This window comes from Phaethon lepturus, unplaced genomic scaffold (genome assembly GCF_000687285.1).
Source record: "Phaethon lepturus isolate BGI_N335 unplaced genomic scaffold, ASM68728v1 scaffold23571, whole genome shotgun sequence".
Classification (NCBI taxonomy): Eukaryota; Metazoa; Chordata; class Aves; order Phaethontiformes; family Phaethontidae; genus Phaethon; species Phaethon lepturus.
Genome location: NW_010517315.1, coordinates 16,011 through 35,733, shown reverse-complemented (window position 1 = coordinate 35,733; position 19,723 = coordinate 16,011). Strand labels below are relative to the sequence as shown.

Genomic DNA, 19,723 nt, shown 5'->3' with positions numbered 1-19,723 from the left:
ACCCTTGGCTTTTGAGAAATCCAGGCTTCTTGCGTGCACCCTCTGTTCCTAGCTGGGACACAAGGTGAATGCAGCATCCCACCTGTCCTTGGCTTTCCCTTTCCCTCTTCGGGGTTGGGACCGGAGCCCCGACCCCCCTGCGCACTCTTGTCTCCCCAAGGGACCGCTCCCACCCAGCCTCTGTCGCTGCGACCTTGGCCAGTGCCGGGCTGGCCAGGGTGGTTCACCGCTCGGCACCCGCGCCCGGCGCTGGGAGCAGTGCCGGAGTTTATGGCTTATTGCCTGTCTTGCTTTCACCGGGAGGCTGAGTCACGGGGGGTCACCCCAGGGGCGCGTCCATCCCCACAGCCCTGCCCTCCCGGCGCTGCAGGTTTGCAGGGAGCTGCAGTCTGGCCTTGCTGCTTGGAGGCAGCCGAAGGAGGCTGAATACAAGGCAGCGAAGCCTTCAGGGACGTGTTTTGTCTGCAGCGAGCAGAGACTCCTGTCTGAGAGCCCTGTTGCTCCCCAGGGCCACGGGCATCTCAGGAGGTCTGTGGTTTGTTGCCTCCTGCTCAAAGCAAGATCCTGCTGGATCTTAACCCAGGATCTGCAGCTTTATCAGCTCCATGCCTGGAGGTTAGATCCTGTGGTGCAATTTCAGGCTTAGAAATACTCACCTGACTTCTGGTTTGGTCCCAAACGTATGTCTGTATTTAGGACCCTCTTTCCCGCCCCCCAGGACATAAGGGAGGAGGCTGGTGGCCTCCTCGGTGATCTTGGGGAGAGCAGACACCTCTCCCCGGTGAGGCTTCACCCCCGCGATGGGCTCCTCAGGGCTGTTGGTGACCGATTTAGCGAGTCGCAGCACATCACCTGGATCCCCACAGCTGCATGTGGGCTTAGCTAGCGGCAAATCCCGTCTTAGCCTCAGTGGGTCGGTGATGGTTAGCACAGGGTAAGGTTACTGCCGTGCCTGGAGCGGCACCAAGCCCTCCTCTGTGCCTGGCTGGGGCCGATGCTCAGGATCCCCGTGGTTACCATGTGGGCCTGGACACTCACAATTAAACCAAGGAGCTGAGGGATCTTAAAGGGTCGCTACCATTTGCTGTGGCTCGTGGAAGAAGTTTTGGGGAGTGTTTCTTGTCTCTGCCCCATTTCCTTCCCTCAGGGCTGCATTAGAGCCGTGGCAGCACCGAGAGGTCTCCCAGCCACTCGGGCACGGGCGTCCAGGCAGTAGCTAAACCAACGCCCTGCTCGTACCTCACAGCTTGTGCATTTGGGAATCTAAGAGCCTCTTTGTGTCTCTAGAGCTCCCGGAGAACTGGACCGATACCCGTGAGACGCTGCTGGAGGGGATGCTCTTCAGTCTCAAGTACATGGGCATGACGCTGGTGGAACAGCCCAAGGGAGAGGAGCTCTCTGCGGCCGCCGTCAAAAGGATCGTCGCCACCGTGAGTGTCCGTGCTGGAGCAAAGCCTTGCCTCCTCCTGTTCAAACAAGTCTGTCTCTGGGGAGAATTGCAAAAGCCGCAGGTCTGGAGGCAGTGCTGTCGGTCTGCAGGCTGAGGGGTGTCAGGATTGCAGGTCCAGCCCTTCCAGGGGTGAGCAGGCATCTGGTGGTGTAAGTAGCAATGCAGAGAGCAGCACTGGGAAGCCCTTGGGACCAAGCCCAGCCCGTGGATAGGGCAGGCTGCAGAAAGCTGGTGTTACATGTCTGAGTAACAGCTCTGGCTCCCCTTGATAAGCTTTGGGTGACCCTGGGTGTGGAAGAAGCCTCTGACCTGGTGAAATCAGCCTTCCCCAGGGTCATCTCTCTTCTTGCAAGGCAGGGAAAGTGTTTTGAGTGCGGCCAGCGCCTGACCAAGAGCAGGCATGCAGTTCTGGGTTTTCCTTCCTGGTATTTGGAGGGTTAAGAGGAGAAAGGAGGAGGACAGCTTGCTCCCGTTCCCAGCCAATACAGCTGCCGTCCCGCTGTAACCTCTGATGCAAGAGGGACCGATTTTCAGCCGTCCTCTCGCACCAAGCCTCCCTGGAGCCCCTGCTCACCGGGCTCCAAGTAAAATTAACGCTTCTTTAAGCCCTTATAAAACTGAATGAGGCAAAGGCCCAATTGTACAGTTAACCGTCATAAAACTCAACGGGGTGGCAAACTGCGCTGGGTAATGATGGATCCTTTTCTGGCATGTGCTGAGCTGGACGGGAGGGGAGTGCTCGCATGAAACGAGAGCTGCTGGCAGAGCCCTTCACATCTGCTCTGACTGACCGAGAACGGAGCCTTTAAATAAAAGCCCCAGGGCTGAGGCCAGCCTCGGAGGGGCAGGACCAACCGCTGGCCAGTCTGGATGCGGCTCAAGTGAGGTCCCCAGGAAGCAGGGCTGAGGATCCAGGTCTGCAGTCTGCAGCTAGCTAGCTGTGCATTTACTTTTTCCTGGGGAGAAGCTGGGCAGTGAGCTGAATGTAACCTGAAGGCTGAAAGCACGAGACTAGTAAATAAGAGAAAGTGGCCCGTAAAAGTCTAGTTACTTTTTAAGCTGGTGTCCTGACCTTGGTGTGGGGGATGCTTTACCACTTGAGTGGGGTTTGGCAGCACAGCCTGGGAGCCCATGTCCTGCAGAACCATCCTCCCTTGTTCGTGCTGCTGTGCCCCTCTGCTGTGGAGCTGGCCCTAAAGACAAAAATCCCAGAGGTTTCACCAAAGTGCTCGCATGGCTCGGCCAGAGCAGCCACTGCTTCGTGTTGACGGCCGCGGGGAAATCCTCATGGGGGTGCTGGGCTGGAAATACCTCTGTGTGGGGTGGAGGGTGCATGTCCTTGTCTCATTAATGCTAGCAAAAATCACTGCTTCAGGGAGGGAAAAGTTTTAACAAGTGCCTTATCGCACCTGGTAGTAAATTTAGTCTCTAGTACTAACGAGTGCTATTAATATGCCTGTTAGGCAGCGCCTATCTACAGTCTCTGCTCTGCTCATGTACCTTTGGATGTATCAGTGTTAAAAGCCTGTAACTCTCCCCTCCCTCTTTTCCTTCCAAAGGCGAAAGCAAGTGGGAAGAAACTGCAGAAAGTGACTCTGAAAGTCTCACCCCGAGGAATTGTGTTAAATGACAGCGGAACGAACGAGCTGATTGAGAACATCTCCATATACAGGTGGGTTATGGGATGCGCTTCCGTGGGTGTGTGCCCCAGGGCTCCTTGTCTGCTCTGGTGTCCACCCGGGCTGAGCTGACGCCCCTCTGGCCGTCACGTCTTGATGGGAAGGAGGGCAGTTGCTAAATTTAAGGTAAATTTCTACTAGGTGCAATAAGTGTCCTACAGGGAGTAAGGAAAGACCTCTCAAGCCCGGGGGTGTTGTGTGTGCGGACTGCGGATCCGCAGCCAAGAACTCCATGGCCACGCGTGGCTTTAGTGTCTGTTCTCGGCACCAGAAACGCCAGAGCATTTGGGGTGGTGGAAAGAGTCAAATACAGAGAATGGTTGGAGCATCTCTGAGCGGGCGAGGACACAAATGCCGGAGCCGGGGCTGCCCTCGCCTCGCTGGCTGCTCCACATCTCCGATACGTTTCCATAGCTCTGGAAAAGAGCAGGGCTGGGACAGCTGTTGAGACTAAATACCAGTGTGGGGAGCGCGAGGATGGATTATCCCATATCCGCTCCTCTGGCTTTGGCAAGTATTTCTTCCAAAGAGGCTGGAGGCAGGTGCAAGCCTGGCAGAGCAGAGCTCAGCTCGGATCTGGCCCTTCTCATCTCCTCCATCCCTTCTCCCTCTACATCCCCCACACTCTGCTTCTGTCCTTCACCTGCTGCTCTGTCCCCCTTTGCTAAATGCGAGATGGGGAGCGCTGGGTTGGGGCACTCTCTCTCACCAGACTACTAACCCACTTGCTTTTCTTCAGTTCAGTCTAAGCAGTCACGTACAGCCACCGGTGCTGAGCCCCAGCCCTCCCCGGGAGATCAACCCGCTGCTAAAGAGCAGAGCTGGGCGAAGCGGCCGTGAGCGCCGTCACGCCAAAATCGGGATCGCTGCACTGGTGTAAATGCAGGCAGAGCCATGGGGCCGGGGTTTTTAGATGCTGCCTTAAGTTCTGCCCGGATGCTTTAAGAGCCGTCAGTAAAGCTGTTCCTCCTGGTCAGCGTTTGTGTACGAGCATCCCCTCGATTCAGCTGACTGAAGTCAGCGCATCCTAAACAGGCTGTTGACGTGGGGACCGATGCTGCTCCCCGGAGATGCTTGGTGCCGTGGGAGCAGGGATCACAGTGGAAGTGGGGTCTGTGTGCGTGGGGGGTGCAAGTATGCTCCACCAGTGGCAGTCCCAGGGCTTTCGTCTAACACCTCTACTGTCTTCTCTTCAGCTTTTCTGCTCACTGGGATGATGCTGGCTCTGAGCTGTTGCGCTGGATGATGTGCTGGGGCAGGTTGGGGTGACTGCGGCTAAAATGCAGCCACCGTCACCAGACGTGCCACTGCCAGAGGCCTCAGTTGTAAAACTAGCTCGCTTCAGTGGCGGATGTGAATTACCCCTTCCCTGGAAATTAGTGGCCATTGAATATCAAGTTGAGCGCTGGGGGTGCTGGAAGGGCCACCAGCCTGTGCAGATGACCTTCCACGGCTCATCGCAACTATTAAAAAAGCAGCCACACCGCTTCGGGAACAAACAGGAGAAAGGGGTGAACATCCACGTGCCTCTTTAACCCAGAGCACGGCTCAGCTCTGGAAAACAAAATATAGGCCATTGAGCAGAGGCATCTTTACATGCAGCAAGGAACTAACACAGTGTAAATAAATTTTGAATGTGGCTTTTTTTAAAGTCCCAGCATCTGCTGGCAACTGGGACCTTCCAGTCCCCTCCCTGCAAACTCTCAGGGGCAGCGAGAGCAGGAGCTGAAGGGGCATCGTGGGGCCATGGGAAAACTTTTACTGAAGTGTCCCACTTTTTCCTCGGGTTTCCTCTTTCCTTAACACCTGTTTGACTTACTGCGTGCCCAGGGAAGAGGCTTTGCTCACCGCTAGCGCCTGCCGCCTTGCGCTAAAAACCCGGGGCTGCTCTGGCCGGTGCTTGCTGGCTTCAGACGAGACGCTCAGTCCTGCAGCTCCGGGCGTGGATGGACTCGTGGGAGATGGCACTGGCTGATGCTGAGGGACCCGCTGCCCTGCAGAAGGGAGCTGAGCCCTCGGTCACAGCCTGGTCTCCCCAGGTCAGCCTATTGCTCTTCCAGAGCCTTGTTTGGCATTTCGGAGTCAGCCCTGCCCTGCGCGGTGGCCGGGAGAGACACGGCCATCCTGGGGATGCTCCAGTGGGGAGGCTGAGCCTCTGTCCCCACGTCCTGTGTGCTCAGGGGGGCTCAGAGCATCCTTTGCATCTGCTCCTGTGGATCTCGGAGCCCAGATTTCGGCCTTTCCAACAGCTTTTCTTGGGCAACCCTGCATCAACTGCCTTCCCTGCTTTGAGCCTTGAGATTAAATCGTAGGCTGAGAACAAGTCCTTCTCTTTCCTTGTGAGCTTATCCTCAAGGAAAATCTTCCAGAGTCTCTCTTCTGAAGGCAGAGCATTTGTCAGGCGTAGTCCCAGGCTGGCACCCTGCAGAGTCTTTACCTTCTCTAACCTGTCCTTTCCCACAATGTGAAACATTTTCTCTTCTCTCTTGCCTCTGCGCGTGACGCACATGGTTCACACCGTGGCTGCAGGAGTTGCTCTGGGCTTCTCTTATGCTCAAGCCAGTGGCATCGACTCCTCTTGCTTTGGGAAGGAGTCGCATCGAAGCTGGTAACACTCCCACGCTCCCTCTGCCTTCCCTGCTTGGCCCTGGAGCTGGAAGCCCTGGGTAGGCGCTTGCTGGCAGGTCAGAGGAGGGGTTGGTTGATCTCCCTTGGACGCAGCGCCCCGGACAAGACGTTTCATTCTGTCTTTCAGGATATCCTACTGCACGGCAGACAAGATCCACGATAAAGTGTTTGCCTACATTGCCCAGAACCAGCTCAATGAGAACCTGGAGTGCCATGCCTTCCTCTGTACCAAACGGAAAATGGTCAGTCCAGAGGAAGAAATGGGGATGTGGCTGTAGGAGGAGGAAGCAGAGAGGGGCTATGCCGGTGAGAAAACAGTTCTGCCCCTAGTTAGAGCGAGGGGGGGCCCTGCCCCAGCGAATGGCCATGGGAGAGCACCCACCCTCCTGCTGCCGTCACTGCCTGCCCGCAGGCCGTTTATCCTGGCAATGCTGCCCAGTGCCTGGCCGGCGCTCTTGAGCGGGTGTAACTCCGGGCTGGATTCAGCCCATCGTCTTGGCAGGTAAAAGCTTTTCTGCCCCAAGGTTGGGGGCAGAGGGTGAGAGCACCTGGTCCTGCACCGGCACCTGAACCCCCCTCACTGTGCTGCCGTCCCAGCCTTTGGGACTCGTCCCTGCTCAGCATCCACGTCCCCGGGCCATCGGAGCCCACCTGAGCCCAGCGTGTGGAGAGGCTTTGGCAGGCAGGGAGGTCTCTGGGGAGGCTGGCAGCGAGGTGCCCGGGGGCAGCCTCATTGACGGGGGGCATTTAGCCAGCAGTTCTGGGCTCACCGCCCTGGCTTCCTTCCCTTTCTTGCCATTGAAGCTCCTTGCCCAACTTTTAGCGGCATCTTTGCAGACGGGGCCACGTCCTCCTGGCGGGAGCCGCGCCGGAGACCCCGCTGCGTGCCAAGGATGGGGCTCGGAGCAGAGACCTCCGTATAGAGAACGGTCTCTGGCTCTTGCTTTGGACCTGCTCATGGGATTTTTTCCAGCTGATTCAGTGCATCAGGGTGGGCAGGGACCCAGCACTGACGAGCTGGCGAGGGACAGAAGTGGGTCACTGGGCACTGGCTGCAGATGGGGCAAGGAGAGCCCTGGAGGTCTCTCCAGTGGGGCCAGAGCTGGGACTGAGCCCCCTCCCGATGGCAGGAGGGCACTTTAGGGGAGAAGAAGGGCAGATCGGATCCCTCTGCCCCCAGAAATCCTTCCCCTGATGCCTGAGTGGAGAACAGGGTCTCCTGAATGTGCGGGGAAACAAACCTCTCGAGAGCCATTCCCACCCGGTGCATCCTGACGTGGCGATTCCTGGGTCTGTACGAGCATCCCTGTGCCCGGAGCGTGGCCACTGCAGCTCTGTTAATGTTCTGTGCTTCCCCCAATTCATTGTGGCTTTTTTTCTGAGGAGAGAATAATGGAAGCTACAAGTCGTCTCTCCCTTCTGCAGCGTGCGCTCCCATCCTTGCACGGCAAAGATAAGCCTCACTCTGCAAATTAAAATTTAAATCTCTCCAGTGCTAAAAGAATTATCAGTGGTACATCAGCTCAGTGCATGTCCCTCCAAATAAAGTTCTCCAAGGCCTTTTGTGGCAAAAAATAGACTTTTTTTTTTTTCTTGTCTATCAAATGCAGGAACGTCATGCTGGTAAGGTGATGCCCTGCTCCCAGATCAGGGACCATCCCTGCCCCAGGGCAGGGTCCCTGAATGTACGCACAGCTACCAGTCACGGGCATATAATTAGTCCATATTTTTAGTTCATGGGTAATTCTCAACGGTAGCTGGGTCTATTAAACTTGATTCAGATGTGACAGCTTAAATTGTAAACAGCTGCGAGGAGTTTCATACTTAATTACCATATTTAAGTTTTTGCCATAAAGCATTTGCACTTCCATCAAAGATGTAAATAGCTCCGACATCCAGAGGATTGGGGGCTGAATTGGCACGGGGAGGTTTGCTGGTCATCTCGCTGCTCCTGCGCGGGAGCGCCCGGCTTTGGGGGATGCCCCCATCCTCCCAGCTACCAGGGGCTGCGAGTTACGGACCCGGATCTGCATTTGTTTAGTTTGCAACTTCGTAAAACCAACTCAGGCCTGAAGGCTCCTGCAGCGAGCCAGCCGTGCAGTGCTACTCGTTATCTCCTTCCACTTAAACTGCTCACGAGCTCTGACTTCTCCTAATGAAACTGGCATTTATGTCACTATTTATACACCTCCAGCAACTTGGGCTATTTAAAGTGGTGCGGTTTTTTTAATGCTACTCAAGCTCTCGGCGTGGGGAGGAATGGAGGGGCTGAAGGGGAAGGTGTCCTGCTGCTGCTGCAGGACAAACCCACGCTGTTGGTCTAAGCCAGCGTGGCCCCAGCTTAGTTCAGGGGAGCCAAGGGAAGACGCGTGCGGGTCTCCCTCCTCCTGCCTCCGAGGTTGCTCCCTGTTGGAGAGCGCTGCAAATTTGCGGTGTTTTACCCCGTTGTCTGTTGCTCTCGGAGCATCCTCATGCACGTGGTTGTGCACGACGCCGGGCAGGAACGGACTGCAGCTCTGCGCATCCCTCCCCGGCTCTGGCATGGCGATGGCGGCGTGGTCCGGGGGCCTGACCCAGGCACTGATGCCCTTTGAGATGTTGGTTGTTCTGGCGGGTGATGCTCTGCGGTGGGCTCAGCCCGGAGCGGGGAGCCGCATCCCCTGGGAAGCTGCGAGGATGAGCCCAGAGCCGTGCAGCACTTGCACTTGTTTTGATCACCCTTAGGTGTGGGGTGCGTGAAGAGCTGCGTGGTCAGGAGTGGCTCTTCTCTCCCCATCTGTCAGTGTGATGGCTGTGACAGCCATGTCCCTGCCTCCTCCATCTTCCCGTTAAAGACGTGTCTACAACGAGCTGGCTGTCCTACGTGGAGCAAGTCTCTGCTTCCACCAGTATTTGATTACCCCTCCCCAGGCAGGCGAGGAGCGCGCGGAGCGGACGCCTGGTTGGATCCAGGTTAACGTGAATCTACAAAGCAAAACCTCCAAACAATTTAAATCTATGTGAGAACCCACCAATTAACGTGCTGCCTCACCGCTGTCTTTTCAGGCACAAGCAGTCACCCTCACCGTAGCCCAGGCTTTCAGAATCGCATTTGAGTTCTGGCAAGCGGCTAAGGAAGGTGAGGTTTTTTTCCCCTCTTCCCTCCCTTCACCTGAATGTTCAAGGGACAACTTTGGGGTTTTTTGAGTGTTTTTTCCCCGTCACCCTCCAAATTTCCAGGCTGCTGTTAAGGTTGGTCCAACCTCTGGTGCGAATTAAGGCGTCTTCCAGGTTTCTCTTGACAGCCTTGTAAATCCAGCCAAATTTTGGCTCCGCTTCTTTCTCGCAGGCAGGGTGTGGAGGACCTGGTGCTCCTCTGTGGTATCTCAAGCCTGCCGCTGTCAGGATTTTTGCTTTCGCCTTCCACAGGGTTATAAAACACACCCAGAGCCTGGGCTGCTGTGGACAGAGGAGACCTGGTGGCCTGTCCTACCTGTCCCCCCGTCCCTCCTCCCAAAAGGCTTGCAGGGAAGCGGTCCATGGGCAGTGACAGGGTCTCCCTCTTTTGCAGAGAAGGAGAAGCGGGAAAGGTCCATCTCAGAAGGAGAAGGGACGAGCAGCCCCAGCTTGGATGCCCCCGCCTGTCCTGACACATGTAAGTCACCAACAGCGGAGCTTTGCTTCGGGCTCGGGGATGGGGAACAGCCCAAGGTCTGCGGGGTTTCCCCTGAATGGGGCAGGCTCTTGGGAGGGCTTTGAAGACCAGCGAGGAGCAAACACTTTGGTCAAAGTGGAGATGTCACCCTCAGCACAGTGGCTGGGACACGGTGGCTGCCTGCCGGGTCCTTCCATCTCCCCCGTGTCTCGTGCAGCCCCTCGTACATGGCTGTGCTGCCACCCCAAATCTCTTTACTTCTGCCGGAGGCAAACTGGCCGTAATGTCCTTATGAGCTTAGCGTGGACCCACACATCCCAAGTTTGATTTTGAGTTTCTCTTGGACCCAAAAGACTTGCCATCCCATCAGCTGAAGGACATGGGCATCCAGGTGCCACTCTGCCTCCTAAGGAGGGAGCAGTGCATTAAAATAACACAATTAAATCGTAAAACCCCTCATAATTCAGTGCCTGGCCATGGGTCCTCCGCTGCCTCTGAAACACAAGATGCATAGCCAGGGAGAAGTGGGACAAAAGGCTAATCTCTCTCCCATGCTGGCCATGGAGATAAGAGGATTTGGTACGGAGGAAAACAGCATTAAACTGGGCTTCCTTCCAGGCTGCATGTCTCGTTTCTTCATGGGAAGGTCCAGGACTGGAGGAATCTGTCACAAATGGTTGCACATCAGGATAAGTGAGGCCCGGGGCTGCCACGGGTGCAGGAATGGGCTCCGGCGCCTGCCCGGGGGATGCTCTGCATCCCCCCTTACTGCAGGGTGGTGGGGAGGATTTGAGGCTTCCCTGAAACAACCCAGCCTGCGGTGTACCAGCAGCCCCCAAGCCATAAACTGTTTCTTCACCCAGTGCAGGATTTGCCCTCAATCCTACAAAATAGCGATGCATCTTTTTAAGATGCTGAATCTATGCCTTGGGCTGAGCTCAGGCTATCATCTGGGGTCTGTTCCCACCCTGGGGGGGATGTCCTGGGGTGGGATGTCTCAGCTTTGCTCGGGGCTGATCCTGATTCACCCTGCGCGTACGTGGGTACCAGGAGCCTCCCCCGATGGCGGCTGAAGGGACGAGCCAGCCCGTCCTCCCCCGCGTCTCTGTCGAGGGCATCTTGGGTGCCTGATCTGAGTGTCACGAATTACTCGGGCTGGAACCACATGCCCAGCTGGGGTGAATGCAGCTCCTCCGTGCTGAAGCTTGGGGCCATGCTGAAGAAATTTGAGGAACCCTTTGATTCCCCTCTTGAGGGGAAGCAACTGCTGCAAAAAGGCTTGGTTTTGTGTCATCTCTCTTATCTCCTCCCCAGCCTCATTCCTCCTCTGCTCTGTTCACAGCAGCAGCCACAGGGAACTTGCTGGATTTAGAAGATCCTGCCAAATCGCCCCTGACCAGCAGCGCAAACTCCCCACACTTAGGTAACAACACGTTTGGCTCCAGCTCCTCTGTAAACAACGACGTGGTGTGGGTAAGTGTTCCCGGGGCACCCGTGCCGAGCCTGGGGGTGCGATGCCACCTCCATTTCATGTGCTCCAGGTCCCATCACGGGGCTTTTTCTTGGATAACCCCGTCTTCCCGGGAGGTCTGCGGTGGCTGAGCCGCTCACGCAGGGTTTCAGAGGTGCCCGAGCGAGCTGGGTTTTGGTGTCCTACTCGAAATGATCGATGAGTGTTCGAGTACCTACTGCCCTTTCTAGTCTCTGTAAATAAATGAACAAGATTGCGAGGCACTCTGAGAAACGCCGCTGTCAGATAATTGAATATTACTTATTCTTAAGCAGCATTTCTCAGTGGTTTGTCCCTTAATTGAGAGACCACCTAACTGTTCTGTTCAGGGGAAAAAATCATTATGTTGATGGCTTTTGTTTACCGTTCACTAAAACCAGGTTATATTTATGTTTGTTATTACTCTAATTTTTCCCTTGTTCTTGTTTGTGCCTGTATCTGGCTTGTGTGAGCATGGATGGCTTCTCTAAAACGTCCTCAGTTATCTGGCTTAATTGTTTCATGGACCACTAATAGAAAAATAACAACACAGACCATGTGCCCAGGGGTGCATCCATCGGGGAGCCCCCTCCATGCCCCAGTGCTCCGTCCCCAACCGGGCTGGGGCTGGTCTTTGAACCCCACCTGATCTGGGACCTCGTCCCTGCCACGAGCCCTCTCTGGGAACACGCCGTCTGCGAAATTTTGGAGAATTGAATGATAAAGGCCTTTGCCTGGAGCCTGTTTCTTGAGTCTGCCAGGTCTGAGCCTGAGGCTTTTCAGGTTAAACCTGAAGATCAATTCTAAATCATACCAAATCCTGGAGGCTTATCAGTGGTCTCTGATCCCTCCATTCTTGCAGAGTTTTCATACTTTACATATTACATTAAGTCTGTAAGCACATCACAGGATTTTGGGAATAGTCAAGTCTGTCCACAGCAAACCCCTTGCACAGAGCCCATCTTCCTGCATGGGAAAACTTTCTCCCCCAGGCAACTCGAATGCTTTCCCTGGGAAACCTTACGAGCAGATCAGAGATAAAGGATCCCAGAGCTGCTTCCAAGCAGTGCCTGTTCCCCCTGTGCTGGTGCAGAGTTGCTTTCCCAGTTCCTGATCCAGAAGAGCCCGAGGGAATGCCTGGAGCATCCTGCTGTGCTCTGCCCAGGTCCCTCCTCTTAGCAGGAACCCACAGCGTGTGCCAGTCTCGTGGCAAGAGCTGGAAGAGCTGAGGGCTGTGGTGAACCCCAGAGAGCGATGTGGTCCAGCTGATGGGCCAGATCCAGCCCATGCAGGCAGCGGGGCAGAATTAGCCTGGTTTGGAGATGGTGGGAAAGGGCCAAGCCCCTGCCCTGTCCCTGGGTGGCGAGGGGAGCACGGCATCCCAAACCCGAGCCCTGGGATCTGCCCTGAGGAAGCCCAAACCACCCGGAGTTACACCTCTTACCCTGGAGCTTGTGCAGAGAGTGAGATCAAACCTGCCCAAGGAGGCAGATTACTAAGGGGAGTGTTGCTTTAGGCACTCAGAAGTCAATATATGTATATTTTTTGTCTGCTGTGCTCAAGTGCGGAGCCGGATCTCTAAATACACTTTTGTGCGTTCTCTTAGCAACTACTTCTCTCTCTTTTTATCTCTTTAACAAAGGAAATGGATGATGGTCTCGACGAGGCATTTTCAAGGTAATTCTAATAACTCCCTTTACAAGTTCACACCACCAGGGACCAGCCTGGGACACTTGACTAGTGACTGGCTTTTAATAATGCTTCTAATCTAATCAGCCACCATGATCTGGCCTAGGCAGCTGCCCCATCAGTGCCTCAGCTGTTAATTGAAAGATAGGCTTTGAGGCTGGCTGATAAGCCAAATATTTTGACAACCTTTTAAGGATGGAGAGGGGCTGTATGTGATAGGGAATTTAATTCCCCAAGCCGTGTGTCTGCTCCCGCTTACCAGGGCAGTTTGAAGCTGTCTGTTTCCAGCCCCCGTGCTGGCTGCCGCGACACTGGTCCCAGCTTCTGGCTTCTGAAGGGGGACTTCACCCTTCCTCGCCCCTCCGTGAGGTTTGGACTAACCCTGGGACCTCATTCCCGTCTGTCCCCAAACCAACAGCAACTGCTGAGGGCAGCCTCCCTGCTCCACCGGTCCCAGTTGCAGCACGGTTGCATCAGGGTGAGTCTGATGCACCAATTTTGACTTCATGCACCTGAGCACGTTCAGAGTTTGTGGCCATAAGTTCATGTGGCTTTCGTTCACTTTCCAAACCAAATTAAGAGCTTCCTTGCACATGCACGCTGAGCAAGCCAGCAATGTTAGACAAACCCATTTTCTTTTAGGTGAGTTTTCCCCTGTCCTCATGCAGGCAGACCCCTGCGGGGCGATGGGGATGCTTTAGTGTACGCAGGTCCCATCCTCCAGATCAGTGCGAGGCAGCCCGGGCAGCGCGAGCTGCGGAGGCCCCAGGTTGGGCAAAGAGCTGCCTTGGGTGCAGATGCTACAGGCAGCAGAGAGCTGCCAGACCTCCTCCTCCTCCGGCTGCGGGGTGCTGAAAGAGGGAGCCGGGCGGTAGCAGGGCTGAGCCCAGCACCGTTACCTCCACGAGAGCCGCTCGACTCTGCCGGGGTTTGCAGCAGCGCAAGAAAACTGCCTGCTCAGCCCTCAGGAAACAGACCTTTGTGCCTTGTTTGGCTCTCAGGAATGATTTACAGCTTCCACTTCCACGGTAGCCCTGTCCCACCTCGTGTTCGATAAAGGGGCTGCTTGAATTTATGTCTTAATGTCATCTATTTTCCTCACCTCTGCTCCTTGCCCTACTTAATTAAGCAGATGTTGTTGGTTGCGGTTTTTTGTTTTGCATTGCTGGATGCCGAGCTGTCGCATCACCCTTGGCCTCCTGGTGACTCAGTATTTGGACTGCTCATCCACCGAGGCGGATGCTTCTGAAAGCGTTCCTGACGCAACGTCATCGCTGGTCATTTTTCTTCTTTATTGAAAAACGTGCGTGTGGCTAGTTTAATCTGAGGCTTATTCAACACCATGCCTCCCCTGGATGAAACACCAAATATTTGAGTTAACCTTTGGCCCTGGGAGAATTGATGCTGCAGTGTTACACTTTCACAGAGGTATTTAGTAACACAACAACAAACTGGGGCTTGTTAGGTTTTGTGAAACATCGGGGATGCGCTGAGATGGAGACCCCTTAAAGCTGACCCTGTGGGCCATTAAACATCATCTGAGTCCTGCTGTGTCCTAACCCAAAGAGTTAAACACTTGGGCCGGGGAGTGCAGTGGGCAGCGAGCTACAGCACATGCTGCATGTCCAGACACCACCATGAAAATTGAGTCCTTGCAATGAGGCGGCTCCTTTGGTCAGCAGAGCCTTTACACTGAGATAAGATCCCGGCTAACGACGATGCACCCGCCAGCAATAGCTCAGGGGAGGGAAAACATCACTGTTCTGCCAGACCATTAATATACGGGATGTCCAGACTGCAAATTCCCTGGATGCCTGTAGGGGAAATGTTAGGATAAACCAGCACCAAAGCTGCAACTAACTTGAGCGCGCTGCAAATGTTATATGCCAGCTCTCCCCTTACTGAATTATTTCATTCCATTGGAGGATTTTGAAATGTGGAACTGCAGCAAGGGTTCGGCATTACGGATGCATCAAGCATCCAGGCTATAAACTGCACGGATTTGTGTTCTTATTTTCTGTTTTTCTCCCCTCTTAGACTGGCTCAGTCGAGAACAAACCCTCACGTCCTCGACACGGGACTGACGGCTCAAGACATGCAGAGTGCAGAAACGCTCTCCCCTGTAGACTGGAACAAAATGGATTCCAACACGGGCGAGAAAGATGATCTGTTCATGTTTTGAGGTCAAATGCATCGAAGAGCTGACAAGAGAATAACCACTAAAAGTCTATGGACTGCATCATGCTGTTCCGGGTGCTGTATGCAAGGGACTCTTCTGAGGGCTTTTCACCAAGTCAGATGATGTTACAGCACAGTTTAGACCAAAGCTTTAGAAATCTAATGCAGATTTTTGTACCTTGCTTTTATCTAAACCACGAGATGCTCTTGAACATATTTATTCATAGCTGTTACAGTTTACATGTATTATTGGCAGGTGTGTAGAGCATCTACAGTATTAGGTGGCAATATACCATGGAAGAACCTTCAGCAGTGCCTGTTCCTCTCTGAAAAAAAGACTATGCAACACCAAAGTCTCTCTGTATATACTTTTCTAGACAAAGGTCTGCAGATGCAAATACAATTGCAAGCACAACTGTTACTAATCCACTGTTCCTTGAAGAACACATCACCTGCCTAGGCGGAGGGGAGGAGATTTGCAGCAGCTGCTAGCAGTGTTAAAATCAGAGGTAGCAGAGATCTTGCTTTTGTTGTGAATGTCTGTGATACTCTCACAGCTGTCAGTCACTCCTCCGTGTTCTGGCTCTTTCTTTGCCAGCTTCGTATGGGAATTGACTTTTTTACCCAAAGACTCTATGAAGTTTTGCACTTTAAAACTTGAATTGAAAGCAATGGTCCGAATTGTCAAGGTAAGCAGTGCCTGTAACTTCTCTTCAGAAGCTATTTACCAAAAAAACCCCAAAACCCAACCAACCCCGCAATGCTGCAGGTCTGTTCAAAACTGACTACTCACATGCACCGTTTCTGATGCGACTCGAAATACTAAGGCTCTGTTGCACTGATGGCTTTAAAAACAAAACCACCGGGAAGTAACAATTTGTTTTGCTAAAGCATGTTGAAAGTTGCAGGTTGGGTGAGCCCCGCAGCACAACAGATCTGTGTTCTTAGCTCTGCTAAGTGGATTTGGCTGTGCATGCCTTTTTACTGTCTCAAAACCATTTGGTTGTTGCTCACTCAATAGACTCAAATGGAATTGGATTAGGCAAGACCAATACCTGGATGTTCAATTAGCAAGAGGTGCCCCTTCCAGCGGTATTCCGATTCTCTTCCCCCCTGACAGCCGCATCTCCCGTGAGGCTTGGGAAGTTGTCTTCATCTATTCCTGGAATTGAAAATAAGTAATGGAGGTATAAAGCTTATGCTAATTAAAAGATTAAGTTTAATGATCCTAAATAGTCACACTGACAGTTTGCAGTGTTTGTGGCCTTATGTGAAGTATACTAATCTGTTTTATAGATTTGTAACTTGGTTTTGAAACACTAATTCATTCCCCAGATAGCTCTTTATAACTCTTTTAAAACTGCTTGCAGGAAAAAAAAAAAAAGAAAAGAAAAACCTCTTTGTCAGCTGTAAGAATTTATTAGGAAACAGCTGAGTGACTCTAACTTAGATTTGATTTTTTTTTCCCTCTAAGTGTTGTTGTGATAAGGTATCGAGGACTTCTGAAGCTGACTCATCATGTCTCTTAATAAAATGTATGCTCTGCTTATCCTGCAAAATTGTGTTTAAAGCAATTTTACATCTTGAAACTACTGCGCCCATGACTTATTTGATCTTACATGTAGCGTCAGTCTGCGACTGAAGGAATTGTTCAAAGTTTGTCCATGCTACAGAGGCACACGGTAGAGACATGAACCTATTGCACAAGCAACGCCAAAACTGCGCAGAAGTGGTTGTAGCGAGCGCTTTGTCCTGCCCCGGGGAGTGGTGATCTTCCTAGGAAAGAGCGTGGGCTGCAGGAATGGACCGTGAGGATTTCTCTGTACTTTCTCCTTTTCTAGAGACTCTAGGAGCATATACTGAAATGCACAATACTATATATGTATGTATATAGTTTTTTAAGAAAACCTGCTGTAAAGAATATCTGGACGGAGGAAAATAAAACTTCTACCATTTTTGGGGGCGTCTGTACTGGGTGACTTTATTTTTACCATGGTCCTTTTAACGTGTAGAAGCTTTTGTATTTCTAACTGGTTGAGTTCACTGTCTCCCTGGATGCATAGCAGCGAGCGATCGGAAACACCCGCGGGAGGTTTGTGTCCGTCAGGAGACGCCTTCCAGGGCCATCCAGGTGGGAAGGTGGCTGCAGTTGGACAGTAGGAAACGCTTACGGGACTGGATGCGGCCACGCAGGATGCACAGAGGGATGCGCAGCCACCGCCTTCCCTCCTGCACCGGGCGGGGAGGCGGCCGCGCAGCCAGCTCAGTAAATCCGTCCCCTGGGTCGGCCGCCAGGTACGGGTGTGACAACGGATGAGAAGAGGGAGGTCGGTGCTTCGGGCCTGTCTGCAGGTAAACGTGGTGCTGGTAACATCAAAAACCAAAATCTCTTAATTGATAGAGATTCTGAGTCACCGTGCAAAGTGCTTCTCCCTCGGGGGGAGTTTAATTTGTACAGCTGCCTTTTAAATACAGCCCAGAGAGCTGGGCACTGCCCTGGGCACTCGTCCTCCCCCTGCGGCTCCTGCCTTTGCCGGCTGCGAGCCTGGAGCGCCCGGGCTGCTGCAGCCACCAGCTAGCCACGCTGCTGAGGCTCGGCTGGCCGGGAAGCACGTGGAGAAACTCATTTGGGGATGCTGACAAACAGACTTAACCTGTGAGTAGCACCACGCTCCCTTTGGGGTATCGGAGCTGGGCAACGGGCAGAGCAAAGGGGCTTTGCAGAGATCCCTCTCTTCCCACAGCGTTAGGCTAACAACAACGACGAAGTTCATTTTTCTGTTTAAATTGTCTGTTCCAGCGTGAGGAGGTCTCCCAGATGATGAGAGCGTACCGGCGCTCTGCACCGTCATGCGTAACTGACGGCGATGCTGAGGAACAAATTGAGCTTTCCGTTTTGATGTGACCTTTTTTTAAGTGCCAGTTAAGAAACTTTCAGCATCCATTTCCTTCACCCTGATGGCTGCGTGCTTGGGAGGGAGGAAGGGGCCCACCGTGGCGAGACAGGGCTATGCTGCGGAAAGGCAGCTGCCTGCTCGGGGGGCTGCAGCATCTGCTGTGAGCTGGGGGGGCCGGTGGCTCTGCTCAGCCCAGACCCGCGTTTCCCCGGGGGGACGTGGAGCAACTTCACTGCCCGTTCTCCTCCCATCCAGCAGCCTCAGCTGCGGGGTCTGGGGCTGTGCGGTGAAACGCGGGTCTGTTGCCCTGCGCTGGCATGGGGCACGTACAGGATGTAACGACGACGTCCATTCTACAGACAGTAGCCAGCGTGAGTGAGGAAGCTAACTCGGAGCCCTGCTTCAATCTCCCTCCCCAAAGCACCTGGTAAAGAAACAAAACCTACAGCTTGCACAGACCATGTAGCTCAGAGCTAGTGTCTTTAACTGCTGGTGCTGTAACTCATTAAACTCATTTAACGTGTCCCACAAAACCACAACAAACCCCCCCCCATTGCTGCCAAGCTACAGGCTGGGCTTACAGGCAGATGTGAAGTTTATCAGGCATCGCCGGTTCCTCTCTGTTCACCGAGTGCTCGCGGGTGACGGCCACTTGTGTTACCGAGTCGAGGCCAGACGCGGCTCTGAGGTTACCAACCGGCTGAGGCGGGGAAGCGCTGAGCTGTTCAGGATGACGGCGTGCCGTGCGGCAGGTACTGAGCTCAACTTCTCTCCTCGGAGCGCCGAGAGAGTTTGTAAATTCATGCCAAGCCTGAGCGAGAGCTGTAAGGCTGTCATTACCCAGATCATTCTTTTTTAAAGTACAAATAAAGAGAGCAACATTTCATCTGAACACCTGAATGCTGCATTATGGTTTTTATAGCCAGCCCCAGGGTGCCAGCGGCTGCTCTGCAAGGCTTTCTGTGCTCTGAAGCAAGAAGAAATAACCCTCCTTGTGGAGAAGCACAAACGCGTTTTCGCTGGGGATGGAGGGGGGACTGGGTGGGAAGGGAGGAGGGGTGTTGGTTGAGCACTGCTCTCCTCTGCTCTTACGTGTCCACGTTGTGTGATGGCTGTCTGCAACGGCAACAGCAAACCGCCGGACCCCGGTGAGATCGGTCCCTGCCAAAGCCGAGGGGAGCAGAACCAGAAAAAACACCGGGCCAAGGCGATGTTTGCTGAAAGCCTTCTCGCCAGTCTTGCTGGGACCCGGGGCAGGGGCTTGCTCAAGAGGAGCTCACCACGGGTCAGCAACCGGAGCCGAAAGGCTATTTTGCAAGTGTGTCTCTGCCTCTGCTTTTGAACTTCTTCCAGGGTTTGCAGCACTTAATGGCAGGAGACGATATTGCAGCAGGAGACCAGAGCAGTGATGCAGCATTCGCAAATGGCTTTTGTCAAAGTTTCCATTGCAGGGAGCCGCAGAGCCGCATGCCAATGTGGCCACCCTCGGTCCGCACAAACAACGAAGGGTGCGGCGTTATTCTGCCAAATCTCTTTGGTGTGTGAAAATACCTCCTCCTGAAAAAGCAGTAATTTCAGTGCCAAAAATCCATAAACTTGTCAAAAAGTTAACTTTTTTATGGCCCCCCTTTGGAGGAAATCCTCTTACTGTCTTTGCTCCAGTTTTCCCTGAAACCTGGGGCCTCGATTCCTCCCTCATTCGTCAAGTCGATGGGAACTTGGGGAAGAAGGTGCCCCTGCTCTGCTGCAAAAAAGCCCCAAAATCTCCCAGAGCAGCTGCTTCTGGAGCCAAGCAAGATGCAACCTGGGCTTGGGAGGACCCAGAAGCTTTCGCCACCCGCAGCACGGTGGGACCTGGGAGCCCACACCAGCCACGGCGGGGCCAGAAGCTGGGGAAATTACCCGGCATAAGTGAGAAGCGAGCAGGGCCTCTGCTGCCAGCCCTTGGCTCGAAAGTCCTTTTAGCAGCAAGCCGGCACCTGACCGCGAGCAATTTATCAGGAGTGAGTGGATACTGCTTATGACAGAGAGAGTCTTAATATTGCATTACTTCATTTATTTAGCACCTCTCTTCTAATG

The 19,723-nt window shown here is 53.6% G+C and overlaps 1 protein-coding gene across 1 annotated transcript; it reads left to right on the top strand.

Moving 5' to 3' along the window:
- The first annotated feature begins 1,293 nt into the window (after window positions 1–1,293).
- On the top strand, window positions 1,294–15,206 carry LDLRAP1 (low density lipoprotein receptor adaptor protein 1). The gene is made up of 8 exons (XM_010296367.1): window positions 1,294–1,430; window positions 3,010–3,122; window positions 5,885–5,999; window positions 8,803–8,875; window positions 9,308–9,391; window positions 10,734–10,864; window positions 12,523–12,557; window positions 14,607–15,206. Exons 1-8 carry the CDS (start codon window positions 1,335–1,337, stop codon window positions 14,749–14,751), a joined length of 792 nt encoding a protein of 263 aa, XP_010294669.1. The 5' UTR covers window positions 1,294–1,334; the 3' UTR covers window positions 14,752–15,206.
- Window positions 15,207–19,723: the final 4,517 nt, after the last annotated feature.